Below are 21,476 nucleotides of genomic sequence, written 5' to 3' on the forward strand. Positions count from 1 at the left end.
TTAATTGATGTAGGAAGCGTAAATAACAGCTGATGCTACTGGCCCAAAGTATGCAAGGCACTTAAGAGTATTCCTCACCTCAAGTGTGCAGTCACTGACATGCTCATTTGTCTCACTAGGTTAGCATCACTACGGCTCTGGATACGTGATCAAATTACCACAGTGAAAGTGGTTTAAGCCTATGTGTTTTTCCCTGTATTGTATATTTGCACGTCTCCGATGACACCAAGTAATCCCTTAAACTGTGCTAATTTGATCATGTATCCGAGTACCTAGTGCAGTAAATTGGGATAGGTGGCTAAGAAAAGCAGAGATGATGCCTTCAGAAGACAAATAGCTTCCACGGAGAAAAGAGACATCCAGCAGCTCATTCTACTGGGGCTGGAGTATAAATCTCTGCCCTTTCTCCTTCTACAAAATCAAAGGTCTGTAACTTATAAACCTAAGCTGACAAATTGCTTTTGTGGATTTTTATTTCTTTTAAAGGGGAAGAATTAGCAAAACTCTTAAACAGCAGCTGTTGGTGTACTTCTGATTACTTAAAGCCCATCGAGATCTTAAAGAGAAGAAAAATTCAGAAGATGGCCACCTTGCAGGTGTCTGGGGCTCAAAGTTAAAAACTTAAGAGCGGTCCAAATATTTCACTTGAGAAAAGTACTGTGAGCTTTTAACCTTAGCTCCTTTTCAAGAGACATTTGGTACGGATTTGCACATACCAAAGTATAATTTAAGTAATGAGCAGGAAGAGTTATTGGAGTAATCATTTTTAATAGAGATTCCTTGTCTTTAATACAGAGCTGCACAACAGAACTTAATAGCTTGTGGCAAGTAAATAATTTACCCACGGATTGTGTCTGAATACAAATGTATACATAAAATATCACAGACTTAATGAAGCCTTTGGGGTGGCTTTTTTGGAATCAATTTAATTGATTTTGGTGATAGGCCTGCATTTATATTTTCTTAAGCTACATTTTACTTTACCTTCACATGTGACACAGTCAGGATTTTTAAGGGAGGGGCAGGGCAAACTCCACAAACGAAATTAGAAACTGAGTGCACAGAGAGTAATTTTTGAAGTGTCTAGGGTAAGACACTCGGAAATAACACTCCACCGTGACCCAACAACGTGCCTCATTTAGAAAGCACTTATCTGAAAAGGTCAACCTTTCAAGAATGCTCATGACAATTCACTTTTTTTTTTTGTACCATTTGAGCCCAGTGAAGCTGGTAATGATGAGTTTTACCCTTATGCTGAACACTTTGGGTTGTTCAGTGTCAGTCAATAGGGTTGCCTGCACTTGGTTTGGGCTCTTAGTGGAGGTAGGAAGAAGGCAACATCTGAAAAAGTCTAGTGGTGTGACTAACACACGACTGAGGTCAAGAGGACAGCGGTCTGATGTAAACAGGCATTTTTAAAGGAGAGGGACGACGGCTGCCTAATGTGCCCTGGCACTGGGAGCACCAGCTTATGTGATGCGCCTTGAAAGCTGTTTTTGCCTACAAAAGACACCCGCAGTTCGTCCTCGCCTTTCTAAAGCACCACTTCTCGTCGTCGTCATTAATTCATCAAAGCTATGCATTAAAGAAGAGCCATGGGACAGACGCCAGAGCTGGGCCGGTGGGCCCAAGGAGAGCAGCGGGGAGGTCTACGCAGCTGCTATCCTGAGCCCGCCACCCTCCGTGCCCTCACGCCCCGCAGGGCCGAGCTGGCCTGCCTTACCTTTGGGGTGCCAGGGGTCCGTGAACTCGTACTTCCCCACGCCGATCGTCCGCAGCATCTGCACCCCGTTGGTGTTGTCCGGCCCCGCCGCCGCGTTGGGGGGCAGCGGGGCGGCCACCTGCCCGTTGGTGGTGGGTGCGTTGCTGGGCAAAGCGGCCGAGGGCAGGGCCGGCGGCGGCGGCGGCAGCATGGGGCAGGCCAGGTGGCCATTTCCCACCACCCCAGGGCTCGGGTGGGCTACCGGGCCCACGCCGCTCATGGAGGACATGCTGAGGGGCTGGCTGTTGGTGTACAAGGGCTGGCTCTGGAGGTTGACCACCATGTTGCTGAGGGGCTGGGAGGGCTGAGGTTGGAGCTGGTAGTGGGCCGGCATCAGTGGGAGCTGGGGAGTGACGTGCGGAGGGAGGGAAGGTGTGACGCCGATGACGGGGGCCTGGACGTTTGCGGCTGGGCTGAAGGTGGGTGGCTGCGTCATCCCGTAGGAGTGCGTGATGAGGGCGGGCTGGCTGCCGGCCGCCACCGTGGTGACCCAGGGCGCTGCACCTGTGGCACGAAGGAAGGTGGGCAATGGCGGTGGGCTGGCACCGGGGGACAAGTACAAAACTACCCCAGGCCTCCCGCTGTACCACCGCGTCCGCACAAGTCACCGCCGAGCCACGCTCTTATCCTTTACAGTACCTGAAGTGGCTCAATACCTGGAACTATTCCAACCCAGTAAGTGCATAAAATTGCTACGGTGATGTGAGTGCAATTGTTAAAATACTCATCAGGTGACATGCAGCGTGTTTACGGTTTTATGTGTTTTGCGCTTTATGCAGCTTAAGCACATGCTTCCAAGAAAATTAACCTCTTTCCCCACCGTGCTTTCATGGCTCCCTGACAAACACTCTGTGTGTATAATAATGGTGCACCAGCCACTACAAAGAGATTGTAATTAGGCGTCTGGCAAAGTAGCACAATGTATGATATGTGTCTGGAAGCTGGAAATCATTTCAGGTAGTTCTGGACATAAAAGAGGTCTTAAAGTATTACAGAGTGCCTTTTCCTCTGGTGAAGGCAGAGAAGGAGGGGAAAAAAAAAACACTTTAATGAACTTGCAGGCATCTTAATACATTTATATTAGTCTCAGCACATAAGAAACTTGAGGGGTCTTTACAATGAGAGAAAAACCCTGCTGAAGAATACAGAAAGGGCTCACAATGAAGTCTAATTTACAGAGGTAAATGGAGATAGTGCATTGAATTTGCTTTGAATGATTTTCCCTTGTAGAATTACAAATAAGATTACAAACATACCTGGGTTTTCATTTTCCCTCATCTGTTTAGATGGAGGCTCATCAGTGTCCCAAGGTGTAGACTGATTGATGGGTGTCTGTCCCCACCTAACACTAGTTGCAAGTCCTTGAGGTTGATTTTCAGTCTTGGAAATGCAAGGTGTCTACCAAAGAGAGAAAGAAAATACAGAATAAAAATGTTATGACTATTTGTAATAATTACCGTTCTCCGCATCTAGAAGCTTGTTTGTTTGTTACACTCCAAGAAGATATCTCTCAGTCTATAAACATCATTTTACACTAGGCTTACATGGCATGTCTATACGGATAAAAGAATGAATTTGTAAAAATTGTTTCTGGAAATTCAGTAGCGCCACCATTAAAAAAAGATACAGAAACTAGCGCTTTCAGAAACAAGCATTTCTTTTGCCTTGAAAATGAATAAAAAAATATGTATGGTAATATCCATTCAGACAGCCATAGCTAACACAAAATGGGACAATCTTCTGTTTGCTCAGTCTCTTTCAAAAATGGTGAGCTTTGTTTAGCAGAAGGCAGGAAAAGAGCAACTTGTTTACAACTGTAGGACAAATTACTGTAGAACAGTAAAGAGAAGTCTTAGTATTTACTGTCTGTCAACCCCTAAAATTGAATGTCGATAAAAAAAAAAAAGCAGCGTAACAGCCATTGGCTGCTAAAGTGGCTATGCTGGCAGTTCTTCAGAGATGTTAAAATAACTGTAAAGTAGGGGAAGGACTGGGGCTGACTAATCGTCAAAGGGGATGTGATCTGAAAGAGATGTGCAGATAAAGAAACGATCACGTGGATTGAAATGCTAAGCCAGAGCTCCTGTGGTTTCAGGAGTTCTTCTCAAACAATCGTGCCTTTGCTGAGAAAAGGTCTGTAGAAAATGAGGGTGCTCTAACAGGTCTCATTTATTTAACTTGGCAGTGTATTTCATTGCTAGAAGATTAAAAGTTTTTTTGTTTGTTTTTACTGGTGTCGGAACTTTAAACCAAGAAAACGGAACCAGCTGCCTACTGCTGAATGAGTATTGAGGCCATGAAGCCATAAAGGGGACCAGTCTGAGTGATCACTTGTTTGCCTTACATCTGGGAAGTAATTTAACTCTGAGACGGAGGTACAGAGGCTCCATAATCACCCTGGGTCACGCTGTACCAATGAAATCTCTGTCAACACCGCTGACTTTTTCCCCCCATCATCAATACTTCAATCACCCCGTGAAAAAAATTCATTAACAGACCCATTTCTGCTTTCTGCAAATACACACGTGCCCTTCTCAAGTTCATCTGTCAGTCCTCACCTCTTTAAATCCAACGGATGACAGCTCCTCCCTTCTGCCCCCGCTCAAACTCTCCCCCCTTCATCCAGGTGCCTCCAACACCTCCTACCACTCATTCCTGTTCCCACCTGAGATTTGCTCTCCCTACGCTATGGCAGTCAGGAGGCCTGGATGGAGATCTTGATGGCAGACAGAGGTTTTGCTCTGCTGCTGTCCTTGCTGCCAGGGGCCACAATGGAAATATTTCTCCACAGAAATGCTGCATTTTGTTAAATACAGATGGTCATGAGAAACTTGATATATTTTTTCTGAGGAATTTTATTATTGTGCCCAAATGAATACTTTTTTTTCCTTTTCTTTTTCCAAATGCAACGATTTATTCTTTTCCACATTTTTTCTAACATTTCCAGATTTTTTCCTACTCCACTGGTGTCAATGGCAACGATAGCCATGTTTTAGAGTCACATTTCCTTCTGTCCCCACCTTTTTCTATTCCAATCTTAACTTTTCAAACCTAAAACTTTAGCAGTTGAAGTAAAAATGACAGTCAGCAAAGGCAAAAAGAGAGGACGTACGGACAAGCAAGTGCTTGAAGATTCATGGTCTTGTATTCAGTGGCAAAGAAAGGGCAGGAGGGGAAGGAATAAATCTCAGTTTGAAATGCTTTCTGTTTATAAATTGTCCTGAAAAAAAGATCAATCTGAATACCTTTAGTTTTTGCACAGTACAAAGTCTTTGATAGAGGAGGAAATAACACAGTTGGTGCTGTTGATGGTTTACCAGTACAGTTGGCAGCACTGCTTTGGATGCAGCTAAACTGTTTAATGGAGGCTAAAGCACGCTGCAGTAGAACAAAGAAAAAAAACCCACTTCCCTTCTCTGCCAAGCCCATTATTCGTCCTAAAGAAAAGCTCTGAAACAGTAAATGCAATATCAAGAAATGGGCATTGTTATGAATCATCGAAGAAGGACAGGAGAATTCAGAGCTCCAGTCATGCCCCACATATGCCAGATTCCACAGCCAGTATTAGTGTGTTGCACTTCTTTGTTACAGGAACTGGGCCTTATAAGTGAGTTTGTCATGCTTTAAAACAGTGTCAGCCTAAAATAAGACAAAAATATATACAATATCCTATACCTTAAATAATCCAGAATCTCTTATGGATGTTTTCACTAAATATGCTTACAAATGTTGGTTCTCACAGGCTCCTTGGACTTACATACACAAGCACAGCACGTTTTTAGAGTGCTCTCCTGAACTTGTATGCATTGGCTCAGGAAGAACTAGACATTAGTTGTACGAAATCGCAACGCACGTTAACAAAGCACAGTTTGGACAATAACAGTGGCAGCAACAGAAGCACAGCTTACCACATTTCTTTCCTTTACATACATACATATCTGGACTCTGATCTAATTTCTGCATTATTTTTCTTAATACATAAAAGGTTACTTTACAAGTGCTACATCTCTCTGATCCAATTGCAGCAATTACTGATTTGCATATTTGGAAAGAGAAACAATTTCCAACATCATCAAACAGAGGAACTTTATGTCCATGCGCGCAGACACATGACAGCACTCTATTTGATGCTTTTAATGTACAACACAAATGACCAAAAAATGGCCCGTATTATTCCAGTCGTGCTGGGGGAAGAGATGTGTTCCATTAGTGATCTGCAGACTTCACAGAAACTAATTGTACTATGTTACACTTTTATCTTTAGCTTTCATGTCAGATGCTTGTTTGAATTAAACAAGAAACACATGAAAAAAAAAAAAAAAGAAATGCATTACAAAATCTTCTGGGCATACATTTTAAAATACTGCCAAATGTCTACTTACATGAATAGACAAGAAGGTTTCTGAAAGGTCTGGCCATGCCTGGCTAGTCAATGGCAGCACTATTTCGTAGCCTGAACTTCAAGGCGGACTACAAAGATTACTAAATGAATTATCAACATCTCTGAGCAAACCTAACACGTTCCGTCCGTGCTCTTTGTCATGAGTAAGGTACTCTGAATCCAAATTTGAGGATTTCTTTTACTCCTTTGTTTGAAATGACCATTAAGAACAAATACAAATTCTCAGTGAAAGCCTGTATTTCACCTCATGCCTGTCACTTTGAACTGCAGCAGTAACAATGATACACTGCTACGGAAGAGAGTTTTGAAGATGGAGCTAGCTTATGTTTAAAGCTTCTCAACAGTTTTTCATTTGATATTCAACTAAAACAGCAATTAGAATTTCTTACGGTCACGCTCTGTTCTTTCAGTTCTATCGCAGAATCACAGAATGGTTTGGGTTGGAAGGGGTCCTTAAGATCACCCAGTCCCAACCCCCTGCTGTAGGAAGGGACAGCTCCCTCTGCACCAGGTTGCCCACAGCCCCATCCAGCCTGGCCTCAATTGCTTCCAGGGAAGGAGCATCCACAGCCTCACTGTGCAATCTATTCCAGTGTCTCACCACCCTCACAGTAAAGAATTTCTTCCTGATATCTAGTCTAAATCCACCCTTTTCCAGTTTAAAACCATTTCCCTTCATCCTGTCGCTACCTGCCTTTACAAAAAGTCCCTCCCCAACTTTCCTGTAGCCCCCCTTAGTACAAGTGACTGAAATAAGAACAATTTCTCCGCTTTGTTTTCTAAAATCAGCCATTCACGTTTTGACCTCATTCCTTCATCTCACCCCACATTAAATTAAAGGCAATTTTTTGTTGCTGCCATATAGCTCTCCCTAAGTGAGATCCTCTCTGCTGACAGAGAACAGTTCTCCTTGAGATCTGCCATTAACTTTGTACAACAAGGTGACTAATGAAGGGGGGACACCTACAGCCACGATGCAACAAATTGGCTGAACAAATGTAAATAAAAATTACATGCTCTTATGAAAGCAGATTTTTCCTGCCCACTTGAGAACATAATGAATTTACCTGAGGTTAGCCCTATTAAGTTACTAATCAACCACTAAGCATTACAATAGCATTTCAGAATAATTCAAAAGATTCTTCACCACCAAAAAGGACATCTTGAATTGAAATCAGCGTGATGCTATTTTGCATGGAGCAAAACATCCCGTGTTTAAAAATGACAAACAGTACAGAACGCTGGTTTGGTGCACAATTTTTCTAAGTGTACTGAAACCCTCATCAGAAGGATTTCATCTGTGTATTTATTATTCTCCACAAATCAGCCAATTCAGGCTTCTGCAGTCAACATAAATACAAAAGCTGATGAGTAGCTTAGAGCCAAACCCAGTAAATAAAGCAACACTTATGATCTGTTGTTCCAGCTATGTTCTACATCTTCCATTTGAGAGATTATGGCACAGAAGGTAAATGACTGCAACTCAGGCAGTAATTGAAAAGTTTTATGATGGATAATAAGTCTTTCACCACACATCTCTTGGTTCAATCCAGCAGAGCTCAGCAGTGATGAATTACTACCACGATCCCCATGAAGCAGGGCTTGGTATGAAGGGCCATTAGGAGAGTCCCAGGCAGGACATTCTTCCATGACATTTGGCAAAGGACAGTGTGATAATTGTCATCTGGAGATGAAGAAGCCTTCAGGGCTGAGCTGAATTAGCCCAGAGTGGTGCAAACCAGGGACCTGCATCTCCCAAAGCCTGGGGAGCCCCAGCGCTCACATGCACTCGCTATTTGCTGGGCACAGTGACAGCACTCAATGGCTCCACAGACTTGATGGTGAGCTTCAAAGGAAGGAAGCATGCGGTGCAAAGCCCTGCTCTCCTGATGGGAGGTTTGCTGCAGTGCAGAACTCATCCTTCTGCTCACCTCTGGCTTAAACTCGACTGGCATCTTTCACAGGCAACGTTACATCCTTCAAAGACATACAAGAACAATGCGAAGATAGGATTTGCTGAATTCCCTTGAAATAAAACTGGAATTCCTTATATCAAGCTTTTTAAATAACAAGCAACAAAAAAAGCTACCTTGGCAGTACCAGTCTCCCAGTTCAATTCCAAGGAAATTAACTGCAGTACAGATGTGCAGGCAAGACAGAGCAAGGTGGAACAATTTCAGAGTAACTTGAGACTAACAAAGACAAGTTGCCAGGTTGCTGAATTTTTTTTAGCTCCAACAGTCATAAACCATGGCCCATAGGCAACAGTAATTGGTGTACATCTGGTCCACTGAACCTTATTAAATTAAAACATTAAAAACGTTCGGATTCATAGAGCTCTACACAGTATCCACAAGAAAGTTCACAAGTTCACAGCAATCAGCTGGCGCTAAAGATTGGGAATTTGTGATCCAGTCTATTCTGCATCAGTTTACACGGTTAATATTAGTTGTTCAGTAGGCATGGCTACAGCTAAATCTGGCTTTAAGTCCAAATCTTTAGAGAAGCTGTCTCCTTTGATGAAATAAGACCAAAACTTTTAGTAAGACCTTTACATCAATGGGAACGTAAAACCTACTGCTCTCCTACCAGCGCTGCGGAGTGTATTAGCTGAACCTAAAAAACCAACCCAACAACAACCAAAATACAACAACAAAAATTCTGATTAAATCCTCCCCAGTCTCAACAACACAAAACACTTCCTGGGAGGTCTTTATAAACACATCTGAGCAATTTCCCCAAAGGCCTGTAAAACTCTTGACATATCCTGTTACGGCTCAGAGTGCTAAGACCTATTCAAACAGTTTCATGAGCAAAAAAGAACTAATCTGGATAGAGGGATCTTATTTGTGGCTCCCAGCAACCAAAATTATTTTACTAAGGCCTTCATTTAAAGTGATGGATAAGAAGTAGCGATTCTCTGTTCCAATTATCCAAAAGAGATTGGGAATGGCAGCTTAATACTAAGATAATGTATCCAATATGCAACCCACTCTATTTTCTCTCCCCATTGAAAATAAAAGGCCTAACACACACATGCGTAGTAGAAAACACTCCCTCCCACAGATTCAGGTTTTATGGCCTGTCATGGACAGAAGCAACTTCAATTTAATGAGGGAATTCCTTTCAAAGCTGTTAGCTATGCCTCGCTCTAACAAGTAATGACTGGTGACCCTGGTTGGGTTTTAAACCTGAACGTGCATGGTGCTCTAAAAAGCTCAGTGGTATCTGCACCGAAGTGTTTACGGTCAAATTTAGTAGTTTGTATTAGTAAACTCCATATGAAACAGGTATTATCTAAGTGCATGAGGCACGCATGTAGAACCTAAAGCACATGGTATAGATCTTTGACTGGGGTGTATTCCTATAGGGCACTGGGAAGGATCCCAGGCACATTTTTGAGCCTAGTCCATGGCCAAAAAATCCGTTAAGGATATACGCACAGCTCTGAAGACGCAGTGATGACAGCAATACCCACCTAGTACCAGTCACGGGGCCAGGCTACAGAAAGAAAACTGTTGTTTTAAGAGAGGGATGTACTGTAATATATTGAAAACCTAAGGGATATGGACAGACCAGTAAGCAAGAGAAACAGAACGAGCTGTCCTGCGGTAAAACCTTATTCAAGAACTTGCTCATGGGTGGAGAGGAGAACTCATCTACCTTACAGTTCCCATTACCAGGCAATTCTACCATGACACAGTGTTGTTTTTCTCTTTTCAAAGCTAATGTTGGAGCGGTGAGAAGGAGGATAATAAAGTTAACTCATAGGAAAAATGCTGTTACCCTGCAGAGAAGACAAAAGAAGTCTTAGCTTCCTTTCGAGCTGGGAGAATCATTCAAAATTGCCATCCTAACCAGCATCCAGCAACGAGCGAATGGGCAGTGCAAGCTATGGAGCAGGCTCCAGGCAAGACACATCGCTTAGCAGCAGGGTGCTGGCTGCATCAATTCCCTTCTTCAGAGGATTTAAACACAACCTCGACCTTGAGATTAATGACAAGTGCTTGAAGAAACCCCTGAGTGCAGTCAGGTCCACGTTTCACACAGGCAGAACACTGATCCTAGCTCCGTGAGTAGCAGGACTTCTCACTGCAGTTTGTGAGCTGCTAAGGCAGATGTACTGGCACGTCCAGCACCTTTGCCCCCTCTGAATCAACCATGTACTTCCTGGACTAAGTGTTTTTGCCATTTCATTTCTGTTGTGCTATGGCTACCTTCCTAAATAAGGCTGTTGGCCAAATTCCCAAGCTCTAACAATGCAATGAAAGATAACTCCATGCTGTTGGGTCTGTTGCTGCTGTCTTGGTAATCCTCCTGCAAGCAGGTTTGGGGAGGCAAGAGGATGAATAAGGTTATTGAAAAGGAGGGAAAAACGGTATAGAAGAAGGTTGTGAATTGACCACAGCGCTCTCTGTTTCTTTTTGGTGGCTGAAGTGCCCAGGACAACCACTGCTCTCCCACCAGCGCTCCAGTTAGGTGCTGGGAATGAATTTCAAGACCATGGAATGAGAAAAAGTGCTTCGTAAATGGCACTTGGCATTCTGTCTTGACAAATCTCACCAGCAGAAGGTCAGGTACTCACCCAGCTGCCTTCGTTTCTCAGCGAGAACATCAGGGACCGGAGCTGAGGTATGGAACCGAGGTCCCGGCTGCGACACTTGCTGCTCCAGGACACCAGGGACATCAGCGCACGACACTGGGTTCGAGCACAGAAGCCCCACTTTAGCCTGAGCAGAACCTCCTCTGCTAACACGGTCGGCATGCAGATCAACCCCAAATCAGTGTGCAACTACGAACGTAAAAGCATCTCACAACGGAGAAAAAAATGCGTGACATCAGGAACAATTCAGCAGCACGTACTACAGAGAACATGCACTACGCAACGCAAGGTCCTGCAAGGATCCTATGGCAGAGGCAGACAAATCCAGTTCATCGTAAGTGCTTTTTGTCAGAGGGCAAAAGGAAACATGGGTAATAATGGAATAAGTGCTTGTCAGACCAGAATCCCAAGGGCGTACAAAGGATGTAACCCTTGTGTGCTAGCAAAGCTACTTGAGAATGACCTAATGGCAGACTGCTTGAAAACTAAACATTTATCTTGCATGCAAATGCTAGCCATTGATAGGGTCAGAAGTCTCCCTCCTTGTGGTGTTTTTGTCCCAAATTTCCCATGCATTTATTTTTGTTACCTAAATAAGACTCTGAGTTTCTTTTGGGATCAGGGCCTAAGCCATTCGGAATAGAAAGAGGAATATTAAAAAAAAACAAACAAAAGCTACGTCACTTTGGGCTCTAATCCCTTCATTAAGATACTTCTGTAAAAGTTCCCTTTTGCTGCGTTGGATGCTGACATTTTACATTCAAGCCCTGTGAATTCAGTGCTTCAATTGTAGTACACACTCCTTGGCAGGAAAGTGCATGTTCTCTGCCTACACAGCAGGCACATAAAAAAAAAAAGAAAAAAGAAAAAAACAAACCACCAAAAAACAAAACCCAGATAAGCCTCTGACTGTTGAACAGTGCTGCACGATATTGCTGATTTATTAACTTGGCTTGATCAATAAGGCTATCATCAAGGGCACATTTAGTTTGCACATAAATTTCACTTTCTAACAAGCACTTCTGCGTGCTCACTTTGGTTTCCATAATCTGATCCAGGTCTCAGGAAGCCTTCTTTAAGGGAGAACAGAGAACTCTTTTTCTAAAAAAAGGATCAAAGTACACTCAGTCGACTCTCAAACAAAAGGACAGTCAGTACTGTAGAAACAGCATGCTTACCTTTCCCTGCAAAAAGAAAAATAAGCTTATAGGTCCAAATTTATCACTGCCACAAGTTCATCAACATCAATTGAGCTATTAAATGTGGCTGAATCTGGCTCATAGCAATTTAAAAACCTCAACTTTCTTTGAGAGTCTTCCATCAGTAAGATGCTAATTTAATGCATAATTTAAAATCCGCCGTCCTTTAACATTTTTACAGCATTTGTAAATAATTTAAAAAGAACTAAAATTCCTTTTAGATTCATAAAGCCGCCCCCCCTTTTTTCTGCTGCAATACAACAAAGACTTTCCAATCCAGACTTTATTTATTCTCCAAATCTGAAAGTAAAAGCTGTACAAAAGATGAGGAGAAACTGATATACAAGATAAAACAATTAGCTCTGGGATGTATACATTAAGACTAATAAATTTCCCATCATGTTTTAAGGGAGTGGAGGAGGAATCTCAGATCTATTAGATTTCATTCAAATTCTATTCAAATGTTCGATTAAAAGCATTATATGTACGTAAGTGATGCAGCCACTAAAATAAAGCAGTGACAAACGGGATTAGAGAGCTGCATCCCTCAAAGATGATATACACCTGAATAATCCATCCCTCTCCCTACGTGCCAGATAACATCTACAATCTGCCTATTCCCATAATTGCTTGGGTCTCGTTAAAAATATATTTCACAGTAAAAATGCTAACATAATATCCTCCATTTCTTTTTAATCCAAAATCGCATATCTCAGTGGTTCTTATTAAAATCTTTCGTTCCATGCAGACAGATGAAAACTCATTTTAAGATTCAAACAAGTCTGTGCAAAAACAGCTCAAACCCATCCATCTCCCAGTTGGTTCCTAAAAGAAGCCAAACATCCAGCAAGCTGCTCCGACCAGACGTGACTGGCAGGACCTTTTTGGGAACAGGAGGTTTTGGGGTACAACCCTGCATACATTCAGACTCAGCTCTACTAACACAAGAAGTTCAGTGCAAGATTAGGCAGCGCTCATATAACTGGATTTACAACACAGCGCTAATGTGTTCTTTTCTTTTTCTTTTTCTTTTTCTTTTTCTTTTTCTTTTTCTTTTTCTTTTTCTTTTTCTTTTTCTTTTTCTTTTTCTTTTTCTTTTTCTTTTTCTTTTTCTTTTTCTTTCTTTTTCTTTTTCTTTTTCTTTTTCTTTTTCTTTTTCTTTTTCTTTTTCTTTTTCTTTTTCTTTTTCTTTTTCTTTTTCTTTTTTTTCTTTTTCTTTTTCTTTTTCTTTTTCCTCTGGAAACACAGCCATCATTTCCCTCAACTTTTGTGGTTTGTAGGTTTGTATCAAAGTATTCATGCTCGTTTACTTCCCACATCTCCATGCTACTAGAAGGAAGCTGTCCAGTTCTCCTGTTTCCCTTCAGCAGAACTGATTCGTAGACTAGCATGAATGCTTCAGCTGCCTCAGCCATCATCCTTCTAAAAGATTAATGGCAAACATATCACATTCCAGGCTATAAATCTAGCAAATGGCTATTAGACATACTTTACTGTCCACAGCCACACAATTTAAAGTAAAACAGATAATAGTATAGCTGTGGCTGCCATTACAAGGGACCTGCCACTTATTTTTTCCAGGCATCTCACTCTTATTTTTGAGGCGTGAATCAGATGACCCTTCAATATCACTGTGTTCATAGCAACTTGTGATGCTAAACAGTCCTTTGTCAATAAAGACAAATGAATAAGGTTAGGTCCTACTTAAACTATCTCTAACACTTAACGGTTTTACATTCCCATATTATTTACTCCTTGAAGATGATTTTTTTTCTAGGTGTCTGGTTTTGGCCATTGACCTCAACATGAAGAGAAAATCCAGCCTGGGGGTTGGGCAAAGGCTTTATGCTTTTCAAAATCCTCTGTGAAGTGTCTTTAAAAAAAACGTTTACATTCGTAACAGCATAGAAACTCCCACTCTCTTTGCTCCCAGGAAGTTAACACAAAATAAACCTCCTCTAAAAATAATCTCCCATTTGCTCACAGAACTTCAGGGTTACAGGGAGGAAGCAAAGGGTTATTGTAAGCCCTAAATAACGCAGGTTGGTTCTGTAAGCCGTGTGGGGAAAGGCAAGCTAAAATTAAATGACCTTAGGTAGGGATACCTCACCTACAATAGCAAGTCACAATCTGATCTTCCTAATTCTCCTCCTCCACTGTTGCAGAAGCTGCTCTCTCTGCTGGGATGGCTGCAGGGCAGGCAGTGCCCTTGAAGCCCCTCAGGATGATGTGCTGGGGATACCTGTCCAGGGTCTTGGCAGATAATACTCCCTAAGAGGCAGTATGTCCTCTGCTGAACTCGCTGTTGCTTTCAGGAGAGGTAAAGGGAGTTTCAGCTGATCTTTGTGCAACTACCGCCTCCACGAGTCAGATACAGCCTTGATTTGCTCTAATAAAGCTTCAATTACAACACAAAGTTATGAATACCTAGCAGTGCTGATCAAAATGGCCAACTTTGGCCACAAGCATCAATCAGAATGAGAGAAGAGCCAAAGCAGGATCAAAAAGATCCTATTAAAAAAAAAAAGAAAATTAAAAATGGAATCATTTCCTTTACACAATAGATAAGAGACAAAAATCACCTTTATTGCAAATCCAAAATCTCCTTTCCTACCCATAGAATGCACCACATTAATGTCAGGTCCAGGCTTCAGGCACACACAGACTATGCACAAACTATCTGCAGCTTATCAGAACAAAACAGAGAACCTTGATTTTTATTTTTGCTTTATATTTGCTGGCGATTCTGCGTCAAATACAAATGTGGATCAAATGCTGAACTCATTCATATCGACTCATTAAGAAGGACCTTACACCCAACACCTACCCAGAACCACCGCCTCAGATAAGGTCACAGATTAAGGCCCTCTGAGTGAGATACAAAGAATTACATACATAGATGCATACATATATTAATATGCTTCTTTCTAAATAGATGTTTCCTTCTAAAGGGAGTTCAAATTCCTTGTACTGAAGGAGAAAAACAAGAGATAAAAGCCAGCAGACTAGCTGAGGATCTAATGCTGCATGTGATTAATTACGTGTTTTATTTTCAATGACTGGCTCAATCAATCCCGATCAAATTAACAAAGACAATGATCAGAAATACCAGGGAAAACACAATACAAATGATTTGGTTCCAGGGGATCCAATCAAATGAAACAGGATTAAATTAAACGGTGATCGGATTAAGCAGAAGTTGCTGTATGAAGTCAGAAATGTATCTGTACTTTGGGCCATTTGCTATGTCTGTAAGGTTGACATTTCCAACCCTTCATAGAGCTCTCGATACATTTTAAACAGAGGTATTTTTCCTACACATCACAAAGGCATTGTGGAAATTATTATCATCCATATTATTGCTATTTCACAACACCGCAGTATCTTGGCTTCTGAAACAGCAGACACTCTAAAGGAAAAGATCACCCATATACACACTCAGTGAGCCAACAGTCTGTACCTGGAGGAGTTTGCAGTCTGTGCATGACACCGGGATCAAAAGGTGACAGAATATCAGGGTACAATAAAAAAAGACAGAAAAACCCATTTAATTCTACAATGTTAGCAAAGCACAAAGATGAAAAAGCTCCTATTGAACAAGGAGCATTAATGAAGGCTGCCAATGATACAGCTGGAAATGTAGTTCTTACCTACGAGTAAATGTAAATGCAAGTATCACACGCACACACACACACACAAAAGGACTTCCATTTGCTAAGAACCAAAGCTTCAGTCAGCCAACAAGGTCCTAGAGCACTGAACACGGACCTGGAAATGCCTTGAGCTCACCCTGTTCCAGCTGGGCCCATTAGCAGACAGCTGCAGAGATTTTGTGTCCCAAATCAGGCAAGAGAAGGGCTGGGGACATCAGGAGCCAGCTCATTAGGAAGCAAACAGGAAATCATAAATACTGGGAGACAGACTAAAACCAAACTAAATTCCTGCCCCCCCCCCCCCCTTTTTTTTTGTTTTTGTTTTTGTTTTTGTTTTTCACTAAGAGAATCCTTTAAAAGCTAAACTGTTGGGATGTGGAGAGGTATTCCGTAAGGACTCTTAACAAATTCATTTCAGGACTCTAGCTGTCCTGCTGGTGGGTGCTGTGGTGGGAGGAGACGGGACTGGCCACGCTCACGGCAACTCACACACTCACAGCCCTTCACTCCGCAGCCACCACACTGTGTACTCTATGGGCTAAATAAAGCCAGGGCATTTGTTCCAGCCTTCCAGCATCCCAAGGTGGAAGGGACCCACGAGGAACCTTGAATCCACCTCCTGGCCCCACGCAGCACTACCCAAACTCGAAGCCATCCGACCAGCTCTCTTACTTCCCGAGCCTGAAAAAGTATTCAAAGGAATATTCCTCCTCTTCCCCTTCCCACATCTTAATCTTTTATTTTCAACTAACATGATGAGCATATTTTAAAGCATCACCTCCTCCTAACCAGAAGACATCCCACATCAAGAATGCATTATTTTTTCTTGTCCCCCTCCTCTCCTTCTGCTCCCTTAGAAAGTGCCTCATTTGTATGTGCTGATTTTTTCTCATGCGCTGCCTTGCATTTTTTTTTCAGTCTCATTGCATCTTTTTTCACGAGTATTCCCAGTTTCATTTTCTTACTTAATTTTCCCCATGTCTCTATCTCTCTCCTCACCCTTTCTATCACACTTCCTCCTAAGTAGAATGAGAACCCAATTATACTCCTGTTAGAACTGAACTTTCAAATCCATCATGTGCTAGTGGGCTCAAAATTAGGCAAATAAATTCCCTCAACCCTACAAATTAAATTGAGTCTTTGCATATGTTCTTTTAAGAGCACAAAGATGTCAAGTATTCACCCAGCTGTCACAAAATATGATGAGCAGGCACTTTGTATTCATATAGATTTTCTAAGTCGTTTGTCAGATTTAACAGAAATGCTAATGGATCCAAAAGTAAATTCTAATCTATCCTAAATATCTGGTTATTATTTGTATTGTAGTAGGACTCAGAATTGTCAGCTGAGGATCAGGGCACAATCTCCATGCGTTAGGCATTTAGCACACAAAGACAAAGAGCATCGGGATGATGTGCAGGTATTATTTTGCACTTTCTCAGTTTTTCTCTCGTTATCCGAACCAACGCCCTTCTCACAGGTGTACTTGACTGCACTCGACAATAAAACTACCATCAGCTTATGAGCATGATTACCTAATGATGCTGCTATTGAAAGCCACGGTCTTAAATTTGCTACAGCCAGCGACTTTCTCCCAGGTGTAAACTTTGAAGGGAAAAAAGCTGTTGTGAAGGTCAAGCTTTGCTTATGCTTTCTGTTAGTCCAAGCTCACGATCAGCGTGGGGCTGAGCAGGACGTTACACAGTGCACGTGCACCCAGCCTCTGCAGGTCTGGTGCATCCCAAACAGGTAGCATTTGCCATCCTGGCATTAAATGCCAGTACAATCCTATTGCACAGCAAGTCCAACGCATTCAGGGAACCTGCGATGTGATGAACATACCCTGGAGACTTGTTCTGTACATACTGTCGTGGCTGTTTGTCTAAAAACCTATTAGGGCACTGCTTAAAGCAAGAGGGCAGCAGATCCTGGCTGTCAGTGATAATCCACTGCCAAAATCAATAATGTTGGCAAGGTTGCTTCATGGATATTTACGATCAAAGAGCACATTTTCCAAGAATATATTGTCAGTTCCATTGTCTTGGCCCAATTTCAACTCCAGTAATTGCATTTCTGCCTGCCTAATATTCCCCTGTTGCTCCGTGGAGACTCGGGGGCCCTCACGTCCAGTCCCACACCACGCAGCACAGGCGGACACAGCCTCCCCTGTAGATATTTTACAGAGCAGTTCCCACCTAAAAAGCTCTGTGATTCTTAGAGCAGGGACGTGTAAGTTATTGTTGTGGGTGCTATTTAAAATGTGACTTATTTGCCCCGAGAACCAGTTACCTTGAGACAGCTTTTAATTTCCTCCTCTTTCATGAGTAAATCTGCACATTTAAATTATTTACTAAAGGTTGAGCTAGGTAAGGCAGTTTATATTTTTTTATTCCACTAATAAAAGTGAAATATCTCTAAAACGTGAATGTCTACAGGTTTTCAATACACAGCTTGAGGGAGTTCAAGCCCTTTCTGATCTAGCTGTGAGAGCCAACTCCACTGGCAAACTAAAAGTCTGGCTTCCTCGGTGGAATAAAACTCCTGTTTACAGCAGAATAAGGCATAAAATGGGAGGTTTTAAACTTGTGACATTTCCATGTCTGGAAAAGCTGTCACTTGCCCAGCACGGAGCCTTACCTTGAGCTGTAAGCCCATGGGCCTTAGCAGCATTAGCCCAGCTGCAAGAGTACCACCGGGAGAGAACGGTTATCACTAAAATACTTTAAAAACCTCCCCAAATCTTTCTTACACTTCAGAAAACAGAAGTTTCCCCAGTGGTGAGGAACTCCTCTTTCCAGCTGTACGTGCTCGCAGGCTCACTTTTCAGAACCCTCTCAGCAGTGCCCAACTGACCAGCTCCTGCCTGCTGGAAACCCTGCCTCGCGCTATTTGGGGAGAGATCTGTGAATGCAAAGTGAGAGAAAGCGCTGTTTTCTTTTTCTTTTTTTAAAAGCAGTTGGATATTTTTATCTCAGTTCTAAAGAGGGAGCAACTGCTGGAAGCTTCTCAGGAGTAGGAACTCTTAGAGTCTCTCCTGTATGTATGGTTTTGTGGGAAAGACGTGCTAAACGCAGCTCACTGTGAGCCAACCTGATGGCACTCCCTGCCTCCCCTCCTTCCCAATGGGACCACTTGGAGTGTGTTCAAACAACTGTATTTTTAAACAGAAAGCGTGAAGCATATTTTATATAAAAACGTGAAATGATTAAAAAAATAATAAAATCAGGAAAAAAAAAAGCCAAACGAAACAGGAAAGTATGCATATCAGGAGGAGTAATAAGGTGTGAGTGCGTGAATGTATTCTGGAGCATTTGCATATGTCAGGGGGAGTGGAAAGAAGGTGAGCATAAGATGGGAAAATAAGAGCTGAGATGCAAAGTGACAGGAAAAAAAAGCAGCAGCTGTGGTAGGAATAAGCAGAGGGGGGAAGAGACTGCCTTGCAGATAAGCAAAGCCTCTATGTACAACACGGGGAATTTTTAAATGCTCAGCTTTTACCTCTGAACATCGGTGGGGTTATTCTAACGAACTTGGTAAGATCTAGGGGCAGCCGTTAAGCGATGTAATACAGGCACCTCATTTAGGTGTCATGCCTACTGCTCTCCGTCAGCTGTTAGAAGCTGGAGACTGGCAGCCTGGATAACAAGTGGGCTAAATTACTCCTCGCTCTCCGGAAGGTAGGAGCCATTGTAAACTCTCCGACTGTGCCCCCATGTGCACTGCAGCAGAACCGGAGTGAAAAAGGGAAGGAAAAAAAATGACAAAGAACATCATCCAGCTATATTACAAGCAGAAGAAAGAAATTCAGGAACTCTATGAAGAGAATGATGACCTAAACCTAAGAAGACGACATGCTGGAAGTTAAATTATCTGTGCAGAAAATGTAATGTAGAAAGATTCAAAAGAAAATACACTCCGTGGAGCTGCATCCTGGTGCATCTGAAGGGAAAAAATAATAAAAAATAAAAATAAATTAAAAAGGGAGTGCACAGGAAAGAGACTTTTTTGTTGTTGTTATTTTGGAGTATCTAGTTCCTAATTTAATCTTAATCCACTCTGACATTTATCCTCATGGATAATTCAGTATACAAATTTAGGGCAGAAAAAGAATTCATAACAATAATAAAATAAGAGCTGCTTGCAAGGGCAGTATCAACAAAAATTGCCCTTGGGTAAAAATAGTTTCCAGTGCTTTGTGTCCTGCTCAGCTTCAGGCAATATATCAAGATCCTAGGAACTACTTTTTTCCCCTTGTGCAATCATTTGTGGCTCTCATCCAGTCTCTGATTATGCTAATTGCATTTGATGGAATTTATATGTACTCTCCTTCGCTCTCATCTCCTCTGAACATACACAAGATGCATTTTTAATTTTTAACTCTTCAAAAAATATATAAATAAAGTAACTTTCTCCCCAAGGTTGTGTAAAAGTCAATCTTATTACTAGTTCTAAGCAGCAAATGAACAGCCTTTATCACTAGCCAAACAAATAACCCTTTCTACATTAATATGTTGCAACAAAGCTTTAGTTAGTGTGAGAGGAATGTCATAATGCACGAGTCTGCATAACACAGTCAGATCATGTCACCCCGACACAATTTCGTTTGCATTAAATTAAATCCACCATCCAAATTGTGACTTTAATAAAAAGATATAGCCAGGTTGGCTAGATCAAGAGCTGACATCATTTTGAGACAGACCTCAAAGAAAGAGCTGAGCGGGTGGAAAACCATTCCCAAGGGTTAGCAATAAAACTCAGGACATATATTTCTGAATAGCTGAACATAGTGTTTGTTTGTTTGTTTTTAATTTATTCCCTTTTAAAATTGTTCTTGACCACATATGATGACAACAAAACATGCTTGATTTTGATAAGACAAAAACAGGTGACCTGAATGACCTCTATCCTGGTCTGCTGACTGTCATCTAGGTGCCCCCGAACTTCTACATTATTCTTTAATTCTAGTAACTGATAGTTAAAGAGAAATGTAACTGTGAGAATAAGGGGCTTGCTTCCTTGCCTAAACAAAAACAAGACTAGCTTTTTGTTCCTCACTTGTGTAAGAGAATTTTAGTGCCCAACTGACAGCCCTCATCCTGTTGCAAGTAATCGGAAACAAATGAGAACCCTTCCAAGGAAGGTATAAGGTGTAAACAAGGTGTGGAGAGACACAGCTAGGGTCACGGTCCATTTGAAGAAGGTACTGGAAGGGCCGTTGGTCACACAGGTCCTCTTCACAGGCCCATCAAATTCAATTTTGAAATTGAGCTTTGTAGCTCAGCTTCCCTTCCTCCCAATATACCCATATTCACGTGTGTTGGTGTGATATCTAAAGGGCACAGCCAGTAGCCATTACCCTGTACTCACAGCTGGTCATCTCAGAGCCTACCAGACACTGAGCTGATTTCTTCCTAGCTTCTGAGTTGCTTGTGCAAGTTATTGATGTCCGTATTAGATACGGAACGTGGGACCTCCTCCTGTGTACTAATTAGGACCCCATGCCTATAAGGCCTCTACCCTTTTCAGACAAGCCCTCTGGGCCATTTGCTGGGAGGGAGAGCTGCTCTGCGTGTGCTGACTATGGTATGATGCTGCCACGTGAATCTATCCACAGGCAACCTGCCTTTTCATCCTGCACCCATTCTCCATTCTCCAGCTTAACACAATGAACTGGCTGCAAACCACTCCCCTTCCAAGGTTGGCTGCGTATCACCCATCAAATGTATATCACTTATTTGCAGATCATTTTAAGAGTAACTTTATTTAAAAAAAGGAATTGGGAAAAAAAAAGATTTTTCCAAAGCTCTTGGCATCCCCAGAATGCTCTTGAAGTGCTACAGAAATTAAAAGACATAAA

The 21,476-nt window shown here is 42.0% G+C and overlaps 1 protein-coding gene across 1 annotated transcript in view; it reads right to left on the bottom strand.

The window, feature by feature from the left end:
* Window positions 1-21,476, bottom strand: part of KLHL29 (kelch like family member 29) — a 393,606-nt gene that overhangs the window by 137,772 nt on the left and 234,358 nt on the right. Inside the window, exons 4-5 of the mRNA XM_065730651.1 lie at window positions 3,019-3,160; window positions 1,724-2,266 (exon numbers count right to left, since the gene is read on the bottom strand). Coding sequence (XP_065586723.1) covers window positions 1,724-2,266; window positions 3,019-3,160 — 685 coding nt within the window. The remainder of the gene's footprint in view (window positions 1-1,723; window positions 2,267-3,018; window positions 3,161-21,476) is intronic.

The sequence above is a fragment of the Cyrtonyx montezumae genome, unplaced genomic scaffold, assembly GCF_038088225.1.
Source record: "Cyrtonyx montezumae isolate F1298 unplaced genomic scaffold, pur_monq_1.0 scaffold_13, whole genome shotgun sequence".
In the NCBI taxonomy this organism is placed as follows: Eukaryota; Metazoa; Chordata; class Aves; order Galliformes; family Odontophoridae; genus Cyrtonyx; species Cyrtonyx montezumae.